The sequence below is a fragment of the Sceloporus undulatus genome, chromosome 1, assembly GCF_019175285.1.
Source record: "Sceloporus undulatus isolate JIND9_A2432 ecotype Alabama chromosome 1, SceUnd_v1.1, whole genome shotgun sequence".
Classification (NCBI taxonomy): domain Eukaryota; kingdom Metazoa; phylum Chordata; class Lepidosauria; order Squamata; family Phrynosomatidae; genus Sceloporus; species Sceloporus undulatus.
Window position 1 is genome coordinate 344496082 of NC_056522.1, and position 24701 is coordinate 344520782.

The following is a 24701-nucleotide window of genomic DNA, read 5'->3' on the forward strand; positions in this document are numbered from 1 at the left end:
TTTCAGCATAATGATGACAAGGCAGGCCCAATATATTTTGCTGCTTGTATCAAAGAACAAAATGGATCCCTCCTTCCAAGTCCATCTGAAAAAATTCTGACTTGACTAGATATTTAATCTTTCTTTAGTACTGGAAGAACTTGAAAAGATGTTTTTTTTTAAAAAAAAAAAGTCCCCTCTTTTTTGCCATTGACATTGCTCACAACAATGTTATAGAAGTGATTTGTTGCATTAATTTTTGCATTTCATTACTCATGCTGTACACCTCTGCAATCCATCCCTTCAATCTCTTTGTGAGCTTTTTGGGGAAAGCAATGGAAAATAGCTTGCCCAGGACCACGTCAGGCATGGTGCCTTATTATGAGGGTATAATTCCTTATCTGATTACATTATTTTCTCTTTAAATGAATTTAAATAAACTGTTTTCATAGTACTTTTCATCCAAATGATGCAGCACCGAAGAAGTGCCGTATAGCCACAGCGCCATGGCTATCGCACCCTTTCCAGGGCGCAAAATGGAGCTGCTTTTTGTGGCTCCTTTTTGTGCCCAGGAAAGGCTGGATCAGGGATGCATCATGCAGTTGCCATGGCCCCAGTCCAGCTGAAGAAGGGGAGACTGGAGACTGCCCCTTCAAGGCTTTGTACAGCCCCCACCTCTACAACATATTCACAACAGTAAAGACAAAGGCTTGTTTTCTTCAACTTTTATTAAAATACAAGGGAAAAACAGTTCTACAAAGTACATGGTCCACGCAGCACCAATATTGTAACGTTTCTGCCTCTTTTTCTACAGAGTGTATTTGTAACATCTAAACAAGGATACATGCATACACACAAACAAATGAATCCCTACCACATTGACCCAGGACTCATATTAAATGGATTTCAAAGACGTTCCCATTTCTGAAGGTTCAGAGAAAAAGGCAAAGAGAAATGCTAGTGCCAAGGCATCTGAACACCAACTGAATGAGACACTCTTTTGTTAGTGGTCTTCATGAAGACACCAGCATCTCTGCCTCATCCTCACTTCTCAACCTTGCATGCCAAGTCTTAGGTCCAGCCAAAGTTTGGTCAATATGGGTCCTGCGTTGAATATGGTCTAGAGGTGAATATGACTGGCCTGTATTCCCTACCTGATATATCTTTTATTGCTTTGGTTATATTATTGAATGCAGGTTTTAAGATCTAAATCCAACATCCAGCAACACAAAATGTCACATACAGAACACCAGTTAAGTTCATGAGAGGCTTAACTCAGCTCAACTTCATATAAGTTATCTCACCTTAAGCTTTCTTACATTGTTCTAATGTATGATAGTCTGTGAAACCCATTTTTCACAGGCCTACACAGTAACTCAAGATGTAAAGCAGAAGGTTAGTCTCCCAGACACCAGCTTAGGTACTACATTACCTATAATGGGTTGGATCCAGACGTGTTCATACTGAGAGTGGACCCACTGAAATCAGTGGGATGTAAGCTAGTTAACTAAGCTAATTTATGTTTAATTATGTCTGGATCCAACCCAGGGACTTTTAAAAAACCCTTCACTACTTCACTGGCCTTTAGATTGATCTGACCCAGTGCATAATATGTTCAAATTTGTATCTTCTCCTCTATTTTTTTTTTATTTTGCTGCCTCAGCCTGTCCAGAACATTTAAGCGCATGCCCATGCAGCTAATCGTTCTCAGCTATAATTGGTAATATTTATCCAAGAATCTACCTCCTATTAGTGGGACAAAATGTAAGTGACACAGAAAACTTTGTGGGGAGGGGAAAATCCTTTTAGCCTAGGAACAAAATGAATTTAAACGTAGCAAATCCATCTATACACCAGCATCCTCCTTCCTACAGAAGCCAACGAGCTGCATAATGCATTGGCAATGAAATTAGAACATGTTGATTCTGAAACACTTTTGTGCTTACACCTCAAGGCTTGCAGTCTGATTTTAGTTTATTTTATTCTTTGAGTCTTGCTGAACTGCTAGTAGACACCGGTATTTCCTCTGTGTTGTCTAATGTCTCTAGTTTTTCTTTCATTAATTTTAAGAGGTTGTCCATGAACTCTAAAACCTTTTCCTAGCAGATGATAAAAAATGATACATATTAAAAAGATAAAACCTTGAAGGAAAATTAATTCAAATCAGGAAGTTACAAAACTAAAAACATCCCTCCCAATGTCGTTGTGGGGTGCTTATGGGATATTTATATATATATATATATATATATATATATATATATAGAGAGAGAGAGAGAGAGAGAGAGAGAGAGAGAGAGAGCATTTCCTGCTTGTGGGATCTGGTGAAGAGATCTGTTGCTTCTTAGGACATTTTTCAAATGTATCCCTATCATAATTATTTTTTCTTGGTTCATAAGCATAATTAAGTTTGTGGAATGAGTCACAAATATGTGTTGTTGGAAAAGAAAGCAAGCTAGTGGATTTTCTGTTGACAGAAGCCATTTTCCTAATCCTTGTACTGTATGGGGAACTCACATCTATGAATAACAAGCATTTTGCACATAAGAAAAAAGATAGAATAATGAAAAAAGAAAAAGGAGAAAATAGCCATGCAGAATTGCTATGACTTTAGATATGCAAATGTGTATTACAGTTTAGTCACTCACTTTCCCCCTTGTGAATTTAAGGTATGTTCCAACCATCACAAATATACTTTGTCTTTCCCATGGAATTCAAATGAGAAAGAAAAGGATTTTTTATATACAAATATATATTTTTGAATGTTTTCAAGAGTTTAGAGAATGAGGACAAAGGTAGGGGAGAGTCAACCAAGCTTTGTGTCAGTCCAGAATTGTAATTTGGCTTGTTTGATAACCCCAACATGAAAAGAAAACAATTATCCAAAAAAAAAAAGGAAAATGAAATGAAAAATGATCAAAAACATGGAAAGATATGGGAGGGGGAAAGGGAGCAAGTATAGTTATATAAATAAAGAAATAAAATTGGTACTGAATGTTTTATTTTCCTTAAGAAAAAAGAACGTTCTCTGACCAGTTTTAAGCATATTGATATCCCACTGATTTCAGTGGCAGATTTTGGCTGCAATTCTAATCACAGTGACATCTGGGATAGGTCTATTAAATGATATTAGTCCCAGGTAAGGGAGTAAGGTAAGGGATATTACTCCCAAGTGAATAAATTTAGGACTACACTGCACATCACATCTATAATTCAGCCCCATTTGAAACAATGGAACATAAAATGTTCAATGTTGTTTCCATCATGCCATTAGACTTATTCAAAAATGGTGAGAGGGACCTCTTAAAACCCTAGCAGGTTGCCACAGACTGTATTCGCCTCCATGTAAAATACATATTAGACTATCTGAAACAGGATACTGGATTCATGGATTAGGTTGTTGTATATTTATTTTATATCATTCTTAATGCTTAAGGTGGCTTCAGGTTGATGAGCCGGTAATCTTCCAACAGTTATACGTATCTACTATGTTTACTCAATATATATCTGAATAAACACAGTTAGTAATGCTTGACTAGTAATGCTTGATGTTTCTTCTTCTGAGAAGGGCAAAATAATGTGTAAAAAAAGTGTAATGAGTAGAAATGCTGATCACTAAGGAACCTAACAATTAGAGGATTAATTATAATTGAAATATATGCTAAGAAATATATCTCACATGCTGCAACTGGAGAAGATCAGCATTTTAAGTATATGTATTGACCATGGCTCAACATCTTTGCTTACTTGTAGTCATATCTTCTTCACTGCAAGCTAATGAATCTCACATTCCATACCACTGACACTCTTCCTCCTCAGCCTTACATCTCTGTGTTACTCTGGACTGAAAGACCATGGCACCTCTTTGTCCTCCAACTGCCACCTTTTCACTGTTCATTCATTTTCAGCTTCTCTGACATTCTTTCTCAGTATATGTGTGTCCATGTGCTATGTTATCTGTGAGAGGGAGGGAGAGAAGGAAGGAAGGAAGGGAGGAAGGAAGGAAGGTGGACAGAGAAGAAAATGGCATACTTCACTGTCAAGTTTGCCGACCTGCAGTATAGAAAAGCATGTTCTAAAATACCTTGTGCATTAGCTGAATTGACACAAATAGAACCAAAAAGATATTCAGAACGCACAAATAAAGAGGCAGCGTCAACTTCAGGGGAGGAGGGAACATTTCTACATATTGCCATGTGTTCACCAAAGGTAATGTTGATTGGTTTTGTTTGTTGGTTGGCCATCTGGAGAAAGAGACCCTACAACCCTGAAGTTCCTGTAACCGAAACTGAGATTGGACATGAACCAGGAGATGTTCTCCTAACAGCATTTTTTCTTTAAAAAAATGAATTGGGCGGAAGTCTATGATAACATATCAAATACAATATGTCACATCTTTAAGGTGACACTACTCTTTCCCATGGTTGTGCAGATCTTGCTCATTCAAATGGAGCCTGTACACAAGACCTTCCTAAAGAATTGTGCTCAGTGTCCCTTTCAAAATCACTTTTCCTCTTTTTCTTTTCTTGAGAAATTCCATCTAATTCATAACACTGCTTCTATTCCTTATCATCCTCTTATTGAAGATGATGAGGGACATGCCTGTGAGAGCAACATGAATTTTTTGAAAATGTTCCTTTGAAAATGGAAGATAGGCAAAAGCACAGGCCTGCTGCAGTTCATCAACCCTGAGGCTGAAATATCTTTCAGGCTGAACTAACTTCATTGAACTAATACGATTAAAAACTAATTGGAAGAAAGATCAACCCTACTACATTTAACTAATGGAAAAAGTTTCAATACCAATGAGGTAAAGTGGTGAGTAACTCCATCCCCCTTCTTTTCCCTCACACCAAAAAACATTTTCTACATTATTGTTTCCAAATGTAATAAATTATTTTCCATTGTTTTAAAAAAAAACCTAAATACACTTTAACTCATAATCCTAACTGCACTGCTGTTATTTTTCTTTTTAAAAAAGAAAGCAAGCACATTGATAAATAAATTGTAGTAGTAGCCAAGTCCATCTTCCTGTGTCAGACATGCCCTTATGTAATTGTGAATACACACAAATGCCAAGTGATACGTCTGGGTGCATGAAACCATGACTGATCCCGATGTCAAAATGGCATCTTTCACAACAGACTGCTTGTTATACATAGTTTCTTTCCCCACCTTGCCTTTCTTTCCCTACACTCCTTCTAAAGATTGTAATACATAAAATGATTTTTCTACAGAGGGATACTCTTACATTGCACTCCAGTACACAGATATTTCTCCTTGCTCAGAGATTACCTCAGTTTAGGAAGAATGTCATATGCCAGTAAACCTAAAGGCATGTTTATATGGTTCATTTTTATAGGACTGGATGCAATGTTTCACTGCATGCTGTCCCCAACACCACACCCACTAGGATCTTAGTGCTTATAATTGTCCAAAAGCTGAACATCATGTGATGGACTCAGAAAAGGCTGAAAACCTTTTCTTATTGATTTCCCACAATGCAGGAACAACTTGTTTTATTTATTTAATTAATTTCTATCCCAACTTTCTCTTTGTACAGGACCAAGGGAAAATAACGTCCTGTTCTCCCAGTTGGGTGTGGTGGCGTGGAACCTAGTGTGCAGATGACTGCCATGCAGGTGTGCCCCAAAGGCTTATTCAGGCGCAGAACTGGATAGTAAAGGAATACCTGCTCATCGCATGAGCTTGTTTGCAATAGAAGATCATGCTGATATTATTAGGTTTTGCCTTTGTTGGTTGATCTAATAACAACAAATGAAGTTCACCCAAGCATGCATTTCAGAAAATAATTGTGACTATGAGATAATAGCCTGGCTATGAGAAAAGGGAAACACAAATCAACTGCCCCCCATATAACCAAGTTCAGTCATCTTAAGGCTATTATTTGGTATCTCACAGTCAAAGTTTCTGTGTGAATTGGCTCTGAAGATACAAAAAGACCCATGGGTGGCTTCACATCAACCAGTCTTTCCCCATGAATGAGATTTTTGCATTCAACATATAAGGGGAATCCATTGGAGCTACACTGTGCAACATTGGTTAAGGCACAACAGATCTTTCTGCTATGACATTATTATGTTATCCAATTCTCAGTAGCAAATTAAGATTCAAAATCATCCTACATGATTTCCATGTTGGGTTTTGCTGCAACATCCTTAAGACTATTACAGCATAAAAACACCGTATCAGTTTCACCCAATGAAAAGTAAGGCAGAAATCACAGAACTATTTGTTGTAAAAAATACTGAAACCAACCAACTAGTATCAGATTATTTCGATTAAAAAGCTTCAAGGCTGCAGCTATACTGTGCCTAGCTCTAGCTCCTGGTCTCAGCAAATAAAATGGCATTACTAGCCATTTCATAGCAGATGCTGGAACTTGTCTCTAAGAATCTATTATCACTCTGTCACAAATTAAATAGCTCTATTCCATTATACTGGCAAGCTACAGGGTTCTAATATTTTGCTGAACTGGAATTCAGTGGGACAAATACAGAATAACAAAAGGATATCCCTTGAGGTCAGGTGATGGTACAGTTTTCACAATTAAACTGATTTTCTGCAAGCAAATGCTTTCAATTATTTAAGTACCAAACATCTCAATAAAAGGAACATCTGCTTATGGAGCATATATCTCATCACACCAGTCTTTGCGTCTTAAAGGCAAAACTTTCCCCAACTCCATTCTTGAAAAGCAAGGGGGAAATTCAGGTAGGAATGGAGGAAACATGTTGCTTATCTGTTTGCTTTGCATCTGTTGTGTTCATTTGACTTTTAGGCCTGCTTTTTTGTATCATGACTTTCAAAAAAAACCCTTCAAAACAGGATGTATTTACTTCCCTTCAGCATTACTTCAAAGGGGAACTAGGAAACTACGTCCCTGTGATAAATCTGGATTTCATCTCTTCCGAAAGTTCTGCTCCAACCAAAGTCGAACTTCTTCAAGGTTGTAGAAAAAGGGTCCCTTGCCCCCAAGGTAGGCAATTTTTTGTCTCTGTACAATGCACACACGCTCAAAGGAGACCCCATAGGCCACGTTGGCATTATTGTCCATGCAGTCTGCCACTATCTGACATTGGGGTGGCAAGGAAAACCGCTTCAGCAGCTGGTGAGCAGCTGCACATCTGTCTTCTTGGTTCCTATGTTTCTTTACCTCAAAGGAGGAGGAGACACCAGGAGCAGCCCAGCCATCTGATGGGTGAGCCTCATCAATGTAGACTAACAGAAAATCAGCCACACCAGAGAACTCTTCCACCAGCTTGCCAAAGGCTGACAGCTGGTTTGTGAAAGGAGGTCAGGTGGCTGAGCCAAAGTTGACCACCAGTGGGCGCTCCGATTTGGCAAAGTCTAGGAGGTGGCACTCAGTGCCATACTTTCCACTGGAGTTTCTCCATCTGCTGCTGCTATTGCTGCTGTCACCAGTCCCATTGGGTATGTGGACTACATTGGAGTTAGGAGCTTCTCCACCCAGCTTCACCTGTTGCATAAAATAAAACAACAATGATAATTTACATAAGATTTGCTGCCATTTGTATTTCATTAAGCAAATAAATGTCAACTGCTTCACTAATACATTTTATGTTACAGGAAATAAAGCAGAAATCCTTTTCACTTTCTCCTATTGATTTCTCCCCCTTTCAGTCTGTGTTATATGCCAATGTTTTCATTTCTTGATCAATATATTTGAACAAAAAGATCTGATTTATGAAACTCTGAAATCAAATTTCAAGGTTTTTAAAGGGCAGTAATGCAATGACACTGGTCCTGTTTAATATATTATGCCAGTGCTGACTATTTACCAGGCAATTTCCTAGCCCAATACAAATTGCTGGTATTGACCTTTTAACACTTTAAATGGCTTAAGGCAAGGCTAACTGAAGGAGTAATTAGTGCCACATTTGCCTTCACAGTTGTTAATACCAACTTTGAGTGCCATTACCCACAATGATGTGATAGGTGGGAGTCAGGTAAAGAGACCCCCCCCCCCCCCCATTAATGGAATGTTCTTCCCTAGGAAAACTTTATGGTACCCTTGCATGTGTTTAGATAGCAGGCCAAGATATTGTTCGTCTGTTGGATATTTAATCACTAGTTACTTGGGTTTTTTATTATTATTATCAATTCTGTCACTAGTTTTTTGCTACTTTAATATTTTAATACTGAAATTGACCACAGTTTTATTTTGTTAGTAATTATTTATTTATTTACTTTCTTGTCTATTTATGACTGCAAACCATGCTGAGGGATTTTGCTAGTTGGGCTGTATATGCATTACAAATATTAAGAAACAGAAATAGTAGCAACAGGAGAAGACCAATGCAAAGTAATCAAGCCCTGTCCACTAGCTACTTTGCCCCTATCATGCCTTCTGAGGCACTGTCTATTGTCTAGGTACTGTTTCCACAAGTTATTACTTCAGACATGAAGATGGGGGAGGCAGGGGCACAATTAAAATCCAAACCAAAGAATCTGCAATAAATCCTGTTATCTTTTACCTGGATTGCAAGGCCAGGGACTGTGAAGTTACCCATAACCCATTAGTGTCTGGACAGCAGACAGGGAAGCCATACAGGCCACTATGGCAAGATATTCTGCATTTATAATGATCTAAATTTGTTTTAAATAAATAAGCACATGGAAATGTTATGCCAATCTGTGTTCTTTGGTGTTCTTTGGGTGATGCATAAGTGACCACCATGAGAATATGATCGGCATATGTACCTTTAGTTTTAAGGTCAAGGAATAAGTGTTGATAACTAAAGATATACATGTATAAACAGTTAACTTGAAAAAGCCCCTTTGACAATATGATTATTCTGTGTTTAAGATTCATGCAAGACAACCCTTTAGCCTATTAAAATAAAACCAGAAATCTCAAACACAACCTCTGAAGTGTGGAAAAATATATGCATACCACCAAATCACTGAAATATATGTTAAAAGGGAGAAAGTATGAACGAACAGATTTAAAAGAATGCTAGAACAGGTCAAAAGACACATAACAGTCCAATCTTATGCATGTTTACTTTATTGTATCTTCCATTATATTCAATGGCATGAATTCTAAATAATTTGTAGGGTTGATTCATCAAAAAGATGCGGTGAAGAAATTCAGGATCTGTGCACACTATTCACACAACCAACCACCTGGTGCATGGTAATTGCAGGGAAAGGGAGGGGATTCCCAAACACATAGTATAGATACATCTGCTGCCGCATGCAGGATATCTGTTTTTCTGGCTACCCATGCATACAAAAGCTATATTTTCCTGCTGTGATCATATGCCCAGATAGACTTTTGGAATGGGGGCCTACTGTTTGCATATCCAGTGGGGAAAAACAAAAACAAAAAATCTCTATCCAAGAATATCTTCCTTTTTAAAATATGACTCAATCATACTTAACACTCTTCTTAAAATTATTTGTATTCTGCTCTTTTCCCAGAACTGGGACTCAGAGCTTCACAACATTAAAACAGTACAATTAAAAACATAGCAAAAAGTACATTAAAAATGAAATAATTATTACAGTTATCACTTGGTCTTTCAAGTATTAAAACCTCTTTGGTGCCAAGACATTGGTTTAATTATGTAGGTGTTCGCTGTGCCTTTCTCCATTGCAGTACCTCACAAACCAAGGAGGCTTTGAAAACCAAACAGTAGCAAGTTTCATGTCATCACATATCTGGAAAGTAACTAAGTTGTCACCTAACATGAGTAGCATCACTACATTTCCCATAGCAACAAAGGAAATTTAGTGGCCACGGGTTACCTATCATGTTAATTTTTGCTACTAGGAGTCCTTCTGTTTGTTTGGAGATTTTTGTCCTTAATGAGAAAGGCTTGCCAAGCAGACATTCACAAGGCCTCCCCTGCTTCTGCAGTAGAGTAATTAGGTCGGTGCCTTGTTCCGTGCTAACATCAGCCACTCCAAAAAAGCCAACCCTGCCTAGTAGTTAATGCTCAGACACAACCAGCAGCATCTCCTGCTAATTGGTCTTGATGAAGCTCTAACATTTCCAAAAGGCCTCTTTATTCTAACAGACTCAGGAATAGGATTGACATCCATTTCATGGAGCTTTTTTGTTTCGTTGTTGTTATTATTCATTATTGAAAGGGGGGGTGGAATTAGCTCTTGGAAAGATACCCACAACACACCACAAAGAAATGTCATCCCAAAAAAATAAATAAAAATTATTGCTCTGCCAAACCTCTTTTGAAATTACAAACAAAGGCAGGCAAAAGAGCCATTCTGAGAAACAAACCCAGAAAATTCCGCTCACACGCAATAACTCTGGCTCCAGAGTTCCTTATAATGACAGACTCCTGTGCTAACCAGTCAGATCCATTGTATGTCTGGGGATTTGACAAAGAAACTGGGTGATGATTTTCTATCTCATCTAGTTATCCTCCATGCGGAAGCCAGGAGGTTGTTTTTCCACAACTAACTTGACTATTCTAATCTTCTCAACTCAAAATAGCAATTTAAGTTATTCTCTTTCATACTAGAACAATCCAAGGAAATGGCTGGACAGGATCCTGACAGATAAAAGGGAATATTATTTCATTCCATGTATAATTAACTTGTAGAATTCATTGCCATGAAATGTCACAGTGCTTAGATTAAAAAAAAAAGGGGGGGGGACAGACCCATTCACCCTGAGTATCAATAGCACAAAGATTAAACAAGTTTCATTTTTGGAATACAACTTCCAGGATTCCATGGACTGCATAGCCAATGGCCCAACAGTCTGTGGGACTCAAGAAGTTATAATTAAAAAGCTGAACTTTTTTCAGCTCTTCCCAGTAACTTTTTTTTTCATTTTAAACCTTCATACTTTGAGGCAATAGATTACTGATAGCCCAAAACTAAGGACAAACAACACCAAATGCCTGTATGATCATCATGCCTTGCTTGTGGTTTGTCCCAGACTCTTAAGTGTGAGGTTAGCTACTTTTGGAGAGAGAAAGAGTGAGAGCTGGACTACATCAATGTCTGTTTGTGCATAAGGCTCAACCTGCATTTTTAGTTCACTGCCCAGACTCAAGGAATCTCACTTTAAAACTTCACTCAGTAGCAAGGGCATGTTTAGTGTTGCTTCTGCATGCAGATTGAAAAATGAGGTGGCAGAGGCAGGCAAAAAAGAGACCCATTCATAAGCCACTGCCTAGAAATAGAACTTAACACTATAGTAACAAAGAATCACAGCATTTGCACTTTTTTCATCCTTATTTTAGAGGATAAAATCATTGATCTTTTCAGAGCCTGCAGACTTGCGTTTTTAAGGCCATCATTAGAGATTTTTGAGTCCTGTGGCAGGCTGTGTCAACTCCTTACAAAAAATAGATGCTGCCAGATAATTAGCAGGCTGTGGCACTGACTGTTTAAACACAGACTTGTTACATTAGTGCTATGAACAGAATATTTTTGAAACCCTCTGTCTGATTTTGTTCCATTCATATCCATTCAAGCCCTTAGGAGCCTGTCATTTTGCAATGATTCAGCCACATTTTCATCAATCACTGACAGAAGGACAATTCATTGCTACTATTGTCCTTCCCCAGTATGGGATCCAGTCCTCAAAAGCCACACCTACTAGGAATCAGAATTCAGAAACATAGCCATGTTGTTTTGGAATATCAGTATGGTGAAGAGGTTACAAGTTCAGTTTTAACTATGGCATTGAGGGACAAAGGCAGAAGGAAAAATATTTCATATGAATGGTGGATGGAGTTTTAGAGTATGGTGTGTGCAGGCTGGGAACCAGACCATCTCCTTCCAGTTTCCCAGCCTGCAAACACCACACTCCAAAACTCCCTCCACCATTCATATGGGCATTCACCCACCCTGACCTTAGACAACATCCTTTCTCTGGCCTTTGTCCCTCAGTAACCATAGTTGAAATTGAGCTTGTCACCTCATCGTCATACTCAAAAGTTTTGAATTTTTATGGCTTGTGTTTGATTATAAAGGTTCTCCCTGGGCACCAGTTGACTCCATGCATCTGAAGAAGTAGACCAAGTCTACAAAAGCTTATGCTACAACATCTTTTGCTCAGTTAGTCTCAAAGATACTGCAATATCCCTTTGCATACCATTAGGAAACAGTAACTGGGTGCTGTCTGCCAGTTATGTCCCTCCCTAAGTGTAATCTGTTACCAAATGCCAACTATTATGCATCCTGGTCTTCCCTGAGCCCCTCACTATGTGCCTCCCTCTGTCCCTCACATACTTGAGGCCCAATTCACTTCTTAGACTAACCATAGGCAATTCATTAGCCATTATGTTAACAGAATGCTAGACTAGGACTCTTTGTATGTTCACATATGGGTCCTGCACTCCGAATCTTTTCATGTTTCACCTGAATGAGAAAAAAAAATTAAATGAGAGAAATGAAGAGCAATCAGCCTTAGAATACCCTTTTATTAGATAATAGCTGTTGGTTTCTTGGTAGCAGAAGCATACAGTGGACCCTTGTTATACGCTGGGGTTTGGTTCCAAAATCCCCCGTGGATAACAAAATCCGTGAATGCTCAAGTCCCATTAAATATAATGACATAGCAAAATGGTGTCCCTTATAAAAATGGAAAATCAAGGTTTGATATTTGAAATTTATACTTTTTTGGAACATTTTCAAACCGTGGATGCTTGAATCCATGTATAAAAAATCAGTGTATAAGAAGGGCCAACTGTACTTTGATGGTAGACTCCAGTTGGAAATGGACACTGATAAAATCCAAGAAGAATGCTGCAATTGTGAGGTCCAGATATGATTCTGAAGGGTCTGTGGTCGGTTACATACATACACCCTGCACCAGAAAAAATCCCATTCCTGCAGATCCACAAAAATGATGCTTTTCCTTTTCACCCTTAGTGGATATAAAGAATGTTACTGGAATGAACATTCCTAAGCACAAGCCCAGATTTAAAACAGGTTCATCCTTCATAAAATATATAGGAATCAATCTATAGCCTTGCTGCTTGTTAATATTTCTGCCTGAATATCCTACTGAAATTATGTTTATTCACTCTCTATGTATAAGCACAGCGTTCTCAACATCTGTTTAGGAGGAACTACTCACTGTTTTTAATAAACATCCAAAAAGGCTATTTTGGACCTAGAACTACTGGACAATATTTCTTTTTAATAGAGAGCTTGTTTCATAAGAAACTCTTACTGCTGTGAAATACAAAGAAAGCCACTTCCTTGAACTCCAGGCCAAAGTAAACAAAGATGATGAAAGCAGATGGGCTTAGGCTAAGAGGACTTGTTCCACTGCCCTAAAAGCCTGCCAAAACTCTTCCAGTGGTGGGTCAGACAAAAAGTCACAGAGGAGTCCAACTATTATTCTATATACCACTCTCCACCTCTTGTAAACTGCTTCTGCAATGATGTTACACAACACTGCCTCTAAGGATAGCATCAGGCATATTGGGAAGTCATTCTCAGAAATAAAGCAGACGTGTTCCTCTAAGAACAAGTGTCTCTAAGAAGTAAAGAGAAGCCCCCAAATAATGTTTCTGGAACTTATCGCGTGAACTTTAAAACTGGCTCAAGTGTCCCAGGATGCAGCTGGGATGCAGGAAGAAGGTGGGGATTATCGCATGCTAAATCGCTGCCTAATCACTGGCTGCCATCAGCCTGGGTCCAAGCCAAGTCCCAGCCTTGCTCCGCCAGCACTTTTTCAAAGTCAGAAGCTTTCCAGCTTCTAAAAAGTGCTGGTGGAGCGTGGCTGGTACCTGGGCTGATGGCGCCCGGCAATTCAGTGGTGATTTAGCATGTGATAATCCCCACCTCCATCCCACAGTCCTGGCTGCAGCCTGGGATGCTTGAACCAGTTTTAAAGTTCATGCGATAAGCTCCAGAAACATTATTTGGGTGCTTCTCTTCTTAGAGACACTTGTTCTTAGAGGAACATGCCTCAGAATGGCTTCCCAATAAGGCCTATGAAACATTTAAAGACATTGACATCCTATTTGTAAATTTATTTGTATGATTAGCCCTGTATACCAGGAAGAAAAATCTAAGCTAATACTGACAGCAGAGATTCTCAAGTCCTGTCAGAAGGGACTGGAAAGACCAATAATTTCTTGCTATACCTCAAACAGCTTTGTGCTTCAGCTATTGAGACTTTCCTAACAATGGACACTAATGCCTGCAGAATGATTCAGTTATAGAGGAGAAGGGCTGAGGTAGTCGAGGATGGAATTAAGTGGGAGTCTTACTTCCTAATATACCTCAACAAAAATAACCGGATAAATCATCCACTTCAGCCAGGTGCTTCCTTAGGCAGTTCTTGGATGTCAATATCCCTGACATGGGTAACCATACTGAGTTTTGAGTCTGCCTTCTGCTTTGAGGGAAACAGCATACAGAATAGCCACATTACCTGGAACAGTTACAGGCAGCTCAGACCTTTCAACAGTTGACTCCATGAAGAAATGTTTTCCACACCATACATAGAAGTGGCTACAGAAGTGATGTATCATTGCCCATTGTAACTGTACATTTTCTCATCTAGAAAGTCCCGATTCTGAAGCTTTGAATGCCAAGCACTGGATTTTGGGCCATTTACAGACTGTTTAGTGTAAATCTCACCTACATAATTAAGCTTAAACTAGCATACTTTTATTAACTTAATTTGTGTTAGGTTAAGCATTCTTAAGTAAAATGCTTTGCTTAGCTGTGGCACAATGACCTACATGATTAAGATCCTGACCTATAAAGACTAAGCTACCTCTAACTTGATCTTGAAGCTTATCCTAATTTTGCACTGATGCCAGCCCAGATAGACCCTGAGCTGGCATTTCTGGTTATGAGCCAGGGAGCCTGTATGTGGGATTCCCAATTATACAGACATGTGAGTTAGCATTATAACCTATAGGAAACTAAAGGCAACATAGAGCTGTAATAATACCTATATAGTAGTACATGTGAATGAAGAAGTACTGTATGCATGCATACCCTGCCATCCATTGACCCATCCCTGCCATGTTTTTCAATGGCCTGGTTCTGTTCTTCAACCTGAGGGAAAACTTGTAGTTCAGTAGTAGCACACAAGCATTGCAGGTAAAAGCTTTCAGATCCAGTTCTTGTCATCTCTAGGAAGATTTGGAAACATATTTGGGGTAGCCATGCTGGCTAGACAGCGAAATACAACAAAATACAAAAAGCACAAAACAGTGACATATTTATGTGCTGAAATAAATAACAAAAAGCACAAGCTATGAGAGGCAAGCTTTTGAAGCACCACTGGCTTCTTCATCAGACAAAGGTGTTAAAAATCATAGTGGATAAGAAAAAATGATGATGTTACAGTCACAGGCCAATATTTTTTTCTTCAGATGTTGCTCTGTTGGCAGTTAAGATGCCTAGAGGGTAGCAATGCAGGCAGAGGCCACTCCCTCTTTTTGGTCATGGAAACACAGCAGATAATGTGCAACTCCATTATCATTAGTTGGCCCAATAAAAGTATCACTCTTTTCTGAATTTAAGAAATGTTGGAGGCTCCTTTCTAAACTAGGCAATACTGAACTATTTGATCAACTTGGTATAAAGCAGTTTCCTGTATTCCTATGAAGAGCCACCATGGTGTAGTGGTTTGAGCATTTGACTATAGCTGCATCCCTACTCCAGAATTAATGCAGTTTGACACTGCTTTAATTACCCTTGTTCAATGCTATAGAACTCTGGGAACTGTAGTCTTGTGAGGTATTTAGCCTTCTCTAACAGAGAGTGCTGGTACAACAACCAAAAAACTATAATTTGACAGTTAAAGTGGTGTCAAACTGGATTATTTCTGCAGTGTGGATGCAACCTTTGACTGATGACCAGGGTTCAAATCCCTGCTAGACCATGCAAATCCACTAGCTGACCATGGGCACATTCTCTCAGCTGCAGAGAAAGGCAAAGGCTAACCCCCTCTGAAAAATTCTTGCAAAGAAAACCTGTGATAAGCCTTGTCACCTTATAAACCTATTTGCCTTAGCATTGTCATAAATCAGAAACAAAGGGACACAACAGCATATGACCATACCACCAGATGGCCAGCTGTTAGGAAATGAAAACAGTGGAGAGGCTGCTATTGCCTTTATGAGCTGTTTGTGGGCCTCGCAGAGGCAACTGCTCAAGCAGTGTGAGAAATGATACTGGAATAGAAAAGCTCTTCCTAACCAGTTAGTTCTACCCCAACTTGTCTCTGAATACTCTTGTCATGTTTGCTGAGACAATACCAAAGGGTCAGTTTTAGGTCAGTCTGTAGAACTGCAGGCAAGCCCCCAACCACCTACACCCTGCCCTGAAGACACCATACGATGGAATGGAACAGAAAGTGCTCCATTTCTGGCTTGGGACTCTGGGATCTATGCAATTTCTCTTCATATCGGATCCCTCCTTCATCCATGGTGATTAGATGGGCACTCTTACTTATGTCAGCTGAGAATTATGCTGAATAGAACTAACTTTCACATAAGTATCTCACAAAGACACCAGAGTGACAGGATTACCCCCCCCCCCACACACACACACACACACACACACAGTTTTTCCAAGGAAGCTTGGTAGGCAATATTGGCTTTAGAAGGGCTGCAAACACTTGGACATTTATATTGCACTTTTTATTACTTCTTGTACAATGTTAGCCTATTTGAAAATTGATTTTTGTTGTTTTATTTCCTTCTTCCTTTCTGGATTCCATAAAAATCAAGTCCCACACAGTGCTGAAGCATAAGCTGATGTACAGGGAAATATTTTCTTTTTCAAAGAGTCCCTGCAGCGGCTGGTGGGTTGTCTGCATTACCTATAAACATATGTGTCATTGTGCATAGCTCAAACATGGTGGTACCGCCTGCCACAAAGTCTACATTGGCACTCATCTTGATGCCCTATATAAGTTAGGAATATCGTGAATGTCCTGAACATACACAATCAGGGGTTTTCATCATCATGTTTTCCCAGCAGTCACATCACTCTCTAAACATGTGATGGAATACAGCTGCCTTGTTCATCCCAACACCATCTAGCGACATTACAGAAGCTTTTGGAGGTGCCCTCAAAGCAAGCCCTCTCTTTGAACTTTTCCTCTCTAATGTAAAGATACCCAGTCTTAAACACTAGCTCCATTAACCCTCATTATGATAATTAGCCTTGTTATAAAGAAACTCTCTGTGCAACTGCAGGGTGTGCTTGCCTCCCTGGGGCTGCTATTCAAATGATAAGGAGGGAACAGTACAGCAGAAATCCACACTGAATCTGGCAGGTGTTCAAATCAGAAAGCAAAGTTCAGTAAGTGTGGAGAAACCTACTAAAGCTGAATAAAAATATACAACATAAGGAAAATGGGTAAACATGACAGAATCATCAAAAGTCTCTCCAATGACACAAAATCAACATATACCCACTTTAGCAACAAATTACTCATGAATCAAATAAGCTCATTAGATAATGCTTTTTTGCTCCCAACCTTAATTTTAGAACTGTTGCAAATGTTTACTGCTTTATGTGCCAGCTTCCTAACAACTATATTAAGGTATCTCCTTTTGCTGCCTGCAGAGATAACTTACAAAAAAAGTCAAATTAATCCGTTATATCTCACATCTGGAAGTGATATTAGTGAATGTGATGTTAATTAAAAGCAAACTTAGTAAAGGGAGGGGCTCTTTTCTGTTACACACACACAAAGCTGCCTGTCCTTCTTCTTACTTTCCTTTATCCATTTAAACAACACATTCTGGCCTTCCATGCACTCTCTTGTAAAGTTAAATGTTGTCTTGTCATTGCAGATTTCATTGCCTTACAGAGTGGGAAAGTTAGATATTGCTCAGACACATGAGCAATGCAATGTATAGAAACTAGAAAAACTATTCATGGAAATCAGTATGCAAAGGGATGGCAAGGAAATGAAATCCAGGTTAATCATGACTGTTTCTTCCTTTTTCTTTATTGCTTATGGCTACAGGGAAGAGATATGCCATGATTTAAAACCAACTGCAGCATAACATGTTTTTTCTGTACTAACTCTCTGGGAATTATAACACTGCACTCCAGCTCTCCCTCACTCTCTGTTTTCAACTTGTGTATTCACTTCCTCCATGACAATCTTGAGATGCAACAGAACATTTACACACGCGGTAACTCAGCTTTCATGAGAATTTTATTCTTTGTGTTTGCTCTAGTAATGCTCATCCTTTCAAAAGATTAAAAGAGAAGAAAAATAAGTGCCGGGCCAACTCTGTATTGATTTAGATATGAACTTCCAAGATACTACATATGGAGCACTGTCTGAGTAACCAAGCTGGATGCAAATGGTAAATATGTTTATGAAAGTTTTTAAATTTTTGACATTTCAGAGACTGGATGACTTCAAAGGGGATTGTATTCAGAATTAATTTACTTAACGTATGACCTATTAAATGGAATCAGTCATGTTTAGCTTACTGTGTGCCTTCAAGTCATTTTCCATTTATGGCAATCCCTAAGGTGAACTCATCGTGAGATTTTCCTGGCAAGATTTGTTCCAGGTGTACGTGCCTGCCATCGCCTTCCTCTCAGGCTGAGTGAGCATGACATGCCAGAGATCACCCAGTGGATTCCCATGGCTGAGTGAGGATTTGAGCCCTGGTTACCTGGAATCCTAGTGAAACAATCAAACTGCTACACTACAATGTCTATCATCAGTTCTAACTTGGGTCCCTTTGATTGCAGTGGATCTTCTCTAAATATGACAGGATCTGGATCCAACCCCAAGTATTTCACATATCCAGCATAAAGGATACAGATAAGTAGTGATTACCTTTATCATACAACAGTAGCAATACTGATAGAAATAGGAATCAGAAGAAATGGAGAACATCTACCATCCTAGGAATTCTTGTTGACACTATTGTAGCCACAGCCAGATGCCATAATACATGGACATCAATCCATTTGGGAAGTCCAGCCCCACAAAAACTCTGGCTGATTTGCAAAAATTTTGTAGCCTACTTCTGCAACAGAGTCTAACTTTTCTAGTGGCATCTTCCCCAGACCTGGTGAGGCAGCAGCAGAAGGCTGGGGAAAGGACTTTACACATCAGTACAGCCACTACCTTGAGGTACATATTTCCTCAGAGCAGTAGCATCAGCAGCAATACCATATGATGACAGGGTCCCAAAGAATGTATGCCCCCTTTACTACTACCTTGGAGTTGTAGAAAAAATCCAGGCGCTACATGCTATCATCGTTTAATATCAGTAAGTGGTGATATGATAGCCCTGTTTAAATATTTGAAGGGATGTCATATTGAGGAGGGAGCAAACTTGTTTTCTGCTGCTCCAGAGACTAGGACCCGGAGCAATGGATGCAAGCTGCAGGAAAAGAGATTCCACCTCAACATTAGGAGGAATTTCCTGACAGTAAGGGCTGTTTGACAGTGGAACAGACTCCCCCAGAGTGTAGTGGAGTCTCCCTCCTTGGAGGTCTTCAAATGGAGGCTGGATGGCCATCTGTCGGGGATGCTTTGATCTGGATTTCCTGCATGGCAGGGGGTTGGACTGGATGGCCCTTGCGGTCTCTTCCAACTCTATGATTCTATGATTCTATGACTTTCCAAAGACAGAAAACTTAAATAAGAAGCTTATTTCTCTGGTCCCAAGAGTTCTCTCAGACCAACAGGGTAAAAATATTCAGACATTTTGAACAGGATCTGCAGCAAAATAAGTGTGGAATTCCAGTTCACCTTTTCCATCCTTTCCTCACTTAGGGTTATAGAAACATAGGGGTGGAAGAGACCTCAAGGGCCATAAAGTCCAACCTTCTGTCATGTAGGAATATACAATCAAACCATCCCCAACAGATGGCCATCCAGCCTCTGTTTAAAAACCTCCAAAGAAAGAGACACTACCACATTCTGAGGCAGTGTTTTCCCCTGTCCAGCAGCTCTTAGCATCATGACATTCTTCCTAATGGTGAAGTGGAATCTCTTTTCCTGTAGTTTGAATCCATTGCTCCAGGTCCTGTTCTCTTCAGCTGCAGAAAACAAATTTGCTCCATCTAAATTGTAGAAATGATGACACTACTTTAACTGCCATGGCTCCATCCTACAGAATCCTGGGATTTGTAGTTTAGAGACACCATCAGTCTTTGGCAGAGAACACTAATTACCTTGTACAACTACAAGTTCCAGGATTCCATAGGATGGAACAACAGTACTTAAAGTTGTATCAAACGACATTACTTCTAAAGTGTAGATGCACCCCTAGTCTACAATCCCCAGAATATCCACCCAACAATGCCTAAAACTGTTGCTAACTGACATAGCACCATCATTTTCCTGTACATTTCTGAGTTTATAATTGTGAACCACTTCGAAACCATTATGGTTGCAAAGCAGAAGGCAGTTATATTTTAAAAATGAAATAAAATATAATGCTTGCTTTTGTCCAAACTCTGTGAACCATACTGAACCAAGAAATTATTGAAACAGTTCCATTGGGTAGCCTGTTAAAGCCATTGCAATGCTTTTGTAAGTGAACAGATTAAGTAGTTATGCTTTTTTAACTACTCCAAAGTGAACTTGTGAACATAACTATTAAAATAAGAAAAAATTACTTACACAAATGTTTTCAGGTACATGATTTTAGTACCCATCCAATGCAGGTTAGGATAGTAAATGTTCCAGAACAAATCCACACATATGATGTCAAGGGGGCACTTAATTCTGCTATCCTAGACTAGTTTTGTTTGAATAACCATGTAAGTAATTTTTAAAAAACTCAAATATTTTATGACAAAAGAAAAACAGCAAGTGGCAGAAAAAAATCAACTGATTTGGGGAAAGACTTTGTGATCTGATACCTTTTAATTATGTAAAAAGAAGAACCAATCCTTACAGGTAACAATATCCTAAATGAACTACATTTATAGTCTCACTGTGTGTACTCGCCTTTATGGCACCTGTTGACTTTTGGTCAACATGAATTTTATAGGGTTTTCTTAGGCAAGGAGTACTCAGAAGTGGTTTTACCCACTCCTTCTGAAATACAGCCTCCAGCACCTGATATTCCTTGGTGGTCTCCCATCCAAGTTTTAATCAGGACTAATCATGCTTAGCCTTGAAGATCAGACAGGATCTAGTGCCTTTAGGGTACTTCTGTGTAAATTCTGCAATGGAAAATGTAGCCCTGCTAGGATTTTATCCTACAATGCTGCAATAATTTCAAAAATGTTTATGCTGGTATATTCCAATAACATTTCTGAACATCCAACAAATTTCAAAGCATTCAGTCAACTAAAATTATATGTTTATAGGATGCAATTTGGGCATTCAAATGTCAATAATGTCCTGTGAGCTCATTCTTCCGCTGATGTGAGAAGCATTTTATGTGAAGATTGTCCCTGGGCACCCAACCCACTATTTTAGTCCTGATTTTACCATGGGAGCTCTCCATGGTGCAATGGATTTCTCAGAAGAGCATAGTTCATGTAGCATTTCATAACTTGGTGCCTTCTGGATGTACTGATCTTCAAACTGCAAAATCCACAGGTAGTATGGAAAATGGCTAGAAATGATGGGAGTTGTAAACCAACACATCTAGAGAAAGACTAGGGAAAACTATGTCACAAGACCAGCTAGATTGTACAGCATTTTTAAAATAACCAATCTCCTGCCAGTTATTACAGAACCAAGCACTTTCATATGTAAGACACAGACATTGTGTTTGAATGAGAATCATGCATATTCTAACATGACTTATTGAAAAGGGTTGGCTTGTAAGACAAGTCTCTTCACTATACAACACAGCGACACATTCACTTCTGTATCCAAAATTTCCACAATTTCCCAAACAAGAGGCCTCAGCCTTTTAGAAACTGAACATTTTGCACCCAACTTTGGGTATAGAATGAATTAGCCATTGTGCTGTATAAGAAAAGCTCTTATACTACATATAAAGAATGTAAAAAGGATAGTTTTTTAAAAATATATTTAAGAACTTAAGGCTCTGTTGTTGCTGTTGCATAAGCCAATACAAGCCTAGCTCTTCCCCTTACTGTATTAGTGAACCTGTTAACAGAAGCGGGGGAAATATCAAGCTGTTAACAAAAAAAACTTAAGTTCATTTGAATTTTCATCGTGTTCTGCTTCAGAATCTAATAACTTAATCCTCATCTGTCCCAACAGGGAAGTGATGGAGTCAGGAAGGAGAGTTCCTACAAATAAAGCTCATTGAAAGGATCATCTGATCAATTTACTAACAAGTATTGGAAGCTTCCCATTCACTAACTCTTCTCCAAACCTTTGTGTTCCCTCTTCCAAAAGGAAGTGGCAGCCTTGTTACATGGAGCATGTGTGATAGCCCAGTGCTAGAAAGTCATCTTGACCACTTCACTGCTCACATCAGCAAAATGGGAACAATGAAAAACTATTATTCTGGCATTGGGGACATTACCAGTAAAATATTGTTTTCTTAGGGCCGGTGAACTTCCTGTTTTTAATTATTGTGGGGATAAAACACATGCTTGCATATGCAATCAGCCATCCCACACCTATTTACATCTACATACATACAGTACTGCTATTTTTGGAAAGTAAAGGACATGCAGGAACTCAGCATTTATGTATTTCATGCATATATACATTACAGATCTGGTGGTGTAGTGGTTTGAACATTGGATTATGACTCTGAAGACCAGGGTTTGAATCCCTGCTCAGCCATGAAAAGCCACTGGATGACCTTGGGCAACCCACACACTCTCAGCCCCATCTGAACAAATCTTTGCCAAGAAAACCCTGTGTTAGGCTTCCCTTATAGGGTTGCCATAAGTCAGAAACCACTTGAAGGCACACAAGTACAACAATATCTTTTTGTGGTACAGAAAAATGAGGCAATAAATAGGTTATCATTAACAGTTAAATTATACAAAGAGAATGCGGAGTAACTACATGGCCAGAAGGTGAGCAACACAGTAATCGTTTTTATCATACATGTCTGCACAGAATAAATAAACCTATACATTTTTTCCTAAACAACATTCTTAACAAAAACACATATTTGATTAAGCAAAGTCCAGACCTAGAGGCAGGAATTTTGGAGTTCTGATCCTGGTATGGACACTTTCTTTGGTAAGTACATCAGATCATGATACTTATCTCCTTCATGTTCTGGTAAAGTTTTTGAACAGCTTATCTCAAGCAGTGGAAATCAATGTCCACAGTCAGACCCTGGTTCACAATGCCCCATTCCACCCCAGTGTCACAAACCCACCTGTTTGTAGGCGTCTAGGAGGAAGCTGTTCCAGACGCAGCGCAGCCCCTCTGAGGTGAGCATCCTTCGCCACTCGCCACGTGCAGCCTTGGAGCGACTCAGGAGAAGCACCATGTGCTTCAAGAGGACCACCGAGTCATAGAGTGCAAGGAAGAGGCAGTTGGAGAAAAAAACAGGCAGGATCTGCAGCGTGATCAATAGGTCCACACTTAACAGACCCATTTTGCTTGTTACTGCTGCTGTTCTTCAGTGGCTTCCCTTGGGTTCCTTTGTCATGTCCTGTACCCTCATAAAAATAAATAGTAATAATGATGATGATGATGATGATGATAATGATGATGAGATGCGGGGATCACAAGGTGCTCCTTAAAGACCCATTGTGCCCCTGTCTCCTCTCTCAGAAAGTTGTCTCAGTGTAGCCAAAGCTGCTCAAAAAAGCATAACTCAGAATGCCAGCGTGAAAATCTTTCCACCCTGAACTGCTTTTAATTTTTCAGAAACTCTAAGTCAAACTCCTGTTGTTGTTCTTCCTTAGTCAGTAGCTCTTTTCATGTCTGTTTGAGAGAGGCGGCTAGGCTGCCAATTGCCTGCAGTTCTAAAACTGAAGCAGAACTGCAAACTTTCCTCTAACTCTGAGCTACTGGAGCACTCAGCAGCTCCCTCATTCCTCTGTCACCAAAGCTATCAGGTGAAACAATACTTTTTTTTCCTTTTGTGAGAGGGGGAAGGGGCAGAAAGCCTTGGTACACAAACTTTCTGCTCTTCTCTCCTTCATTCCCCTCTCAGTCTCTCCTCTGCCACTCTTGCTTTCACTCTCCCTCTCTTGCTATCTGCCTGTGGTTCGAAGTGCTTTCCCTCTGGAGTCCTAGCTTGGTTCCCTCAAGCCTTTTATACATTCCCTGGCTAATTGCTGCAATAGAGAAATGAAACCCTAATCTTAGTAAAGATCTTGACGTCAATGTAAAAGAGGGCTTTACTTTGGCCAGGACTGCAGTGAATAGAAAAGTAAAATTCTCAAAACTCTCTCTCTCTCTCTCTCTCTCTCTCCTTTTTTTTAAAAGGAAAGTAAAGGGAGTGGGGAGGGAAGAACTTTGCTTTGTTGATGTGAAGAAGAAGAAGGGAGAAAAAAATCTCCAGATACCTCTCATGACAACTCTCCCCCTCCCTTCATGAATGCTTTTAAACTTTCAGATGATGTGGAAAGTGACACAGAAGTATGATCTATCATTGTCTAAAGGAGGGTGGGTGTTTGTTTGTTTTTTCACCCTTAGATTTATTTTCTTTTAATTATTATTTTGTCCTTTAGCATTTTCTAGGAAGGTGTAAGAGCTGATGCATCCTAGGAAAAGGGCATATTTTTGGTATGTTTCCCTCCCACAACCATCAAGCACAAAAGCATGTGCTGTTTTAAATATCTTTTGTCGTCTTCCTGGTATTTAAGGAAACACAAGGAACACCCAG

The 24701-nt window shown here is 39.3% G+C and overlaps 1 protein-coding gene across 2 annotated transcripts; it reads right to left on the reverse strand.

Annotated features, from left to right (window-relative positions):
- Window positions 1-689: 689 nt before the first annotated feature.
- On the reverse strand, window positions 690-24204 carry DIO2 (iodothyronine deiodinase 2). Of its 2 annotated transcripts, none has more exons than XM_042468769.1 (2): window positions 23241-24201; window positions 690-7477 (listed from the first exon to the last, which is right to left on the reverse strand). In XM_042468769.1, the coding sequence occupies exons 1-2, from the start codon at window positions 23460-23462 to the stop codon at window positions 6854-6856; spliced, it is 846 nt and encodes a 281-aa protein (XP_042324703.1). In that variant the 5' UTR covers window positions 23463-24201; the 3' UTR covers window positions 690-6853. The 2 variants fall into 2 exon arrangements, with proteins under 2 accessions (XP_042324703.1, XP_042324711.1); XM_042468777.1 differs by having other exon boundaries at window positions 6899-7477; window positions 23241-24204.
- Window positions 24205-24701: the final 497 nt, after the last annotated feature.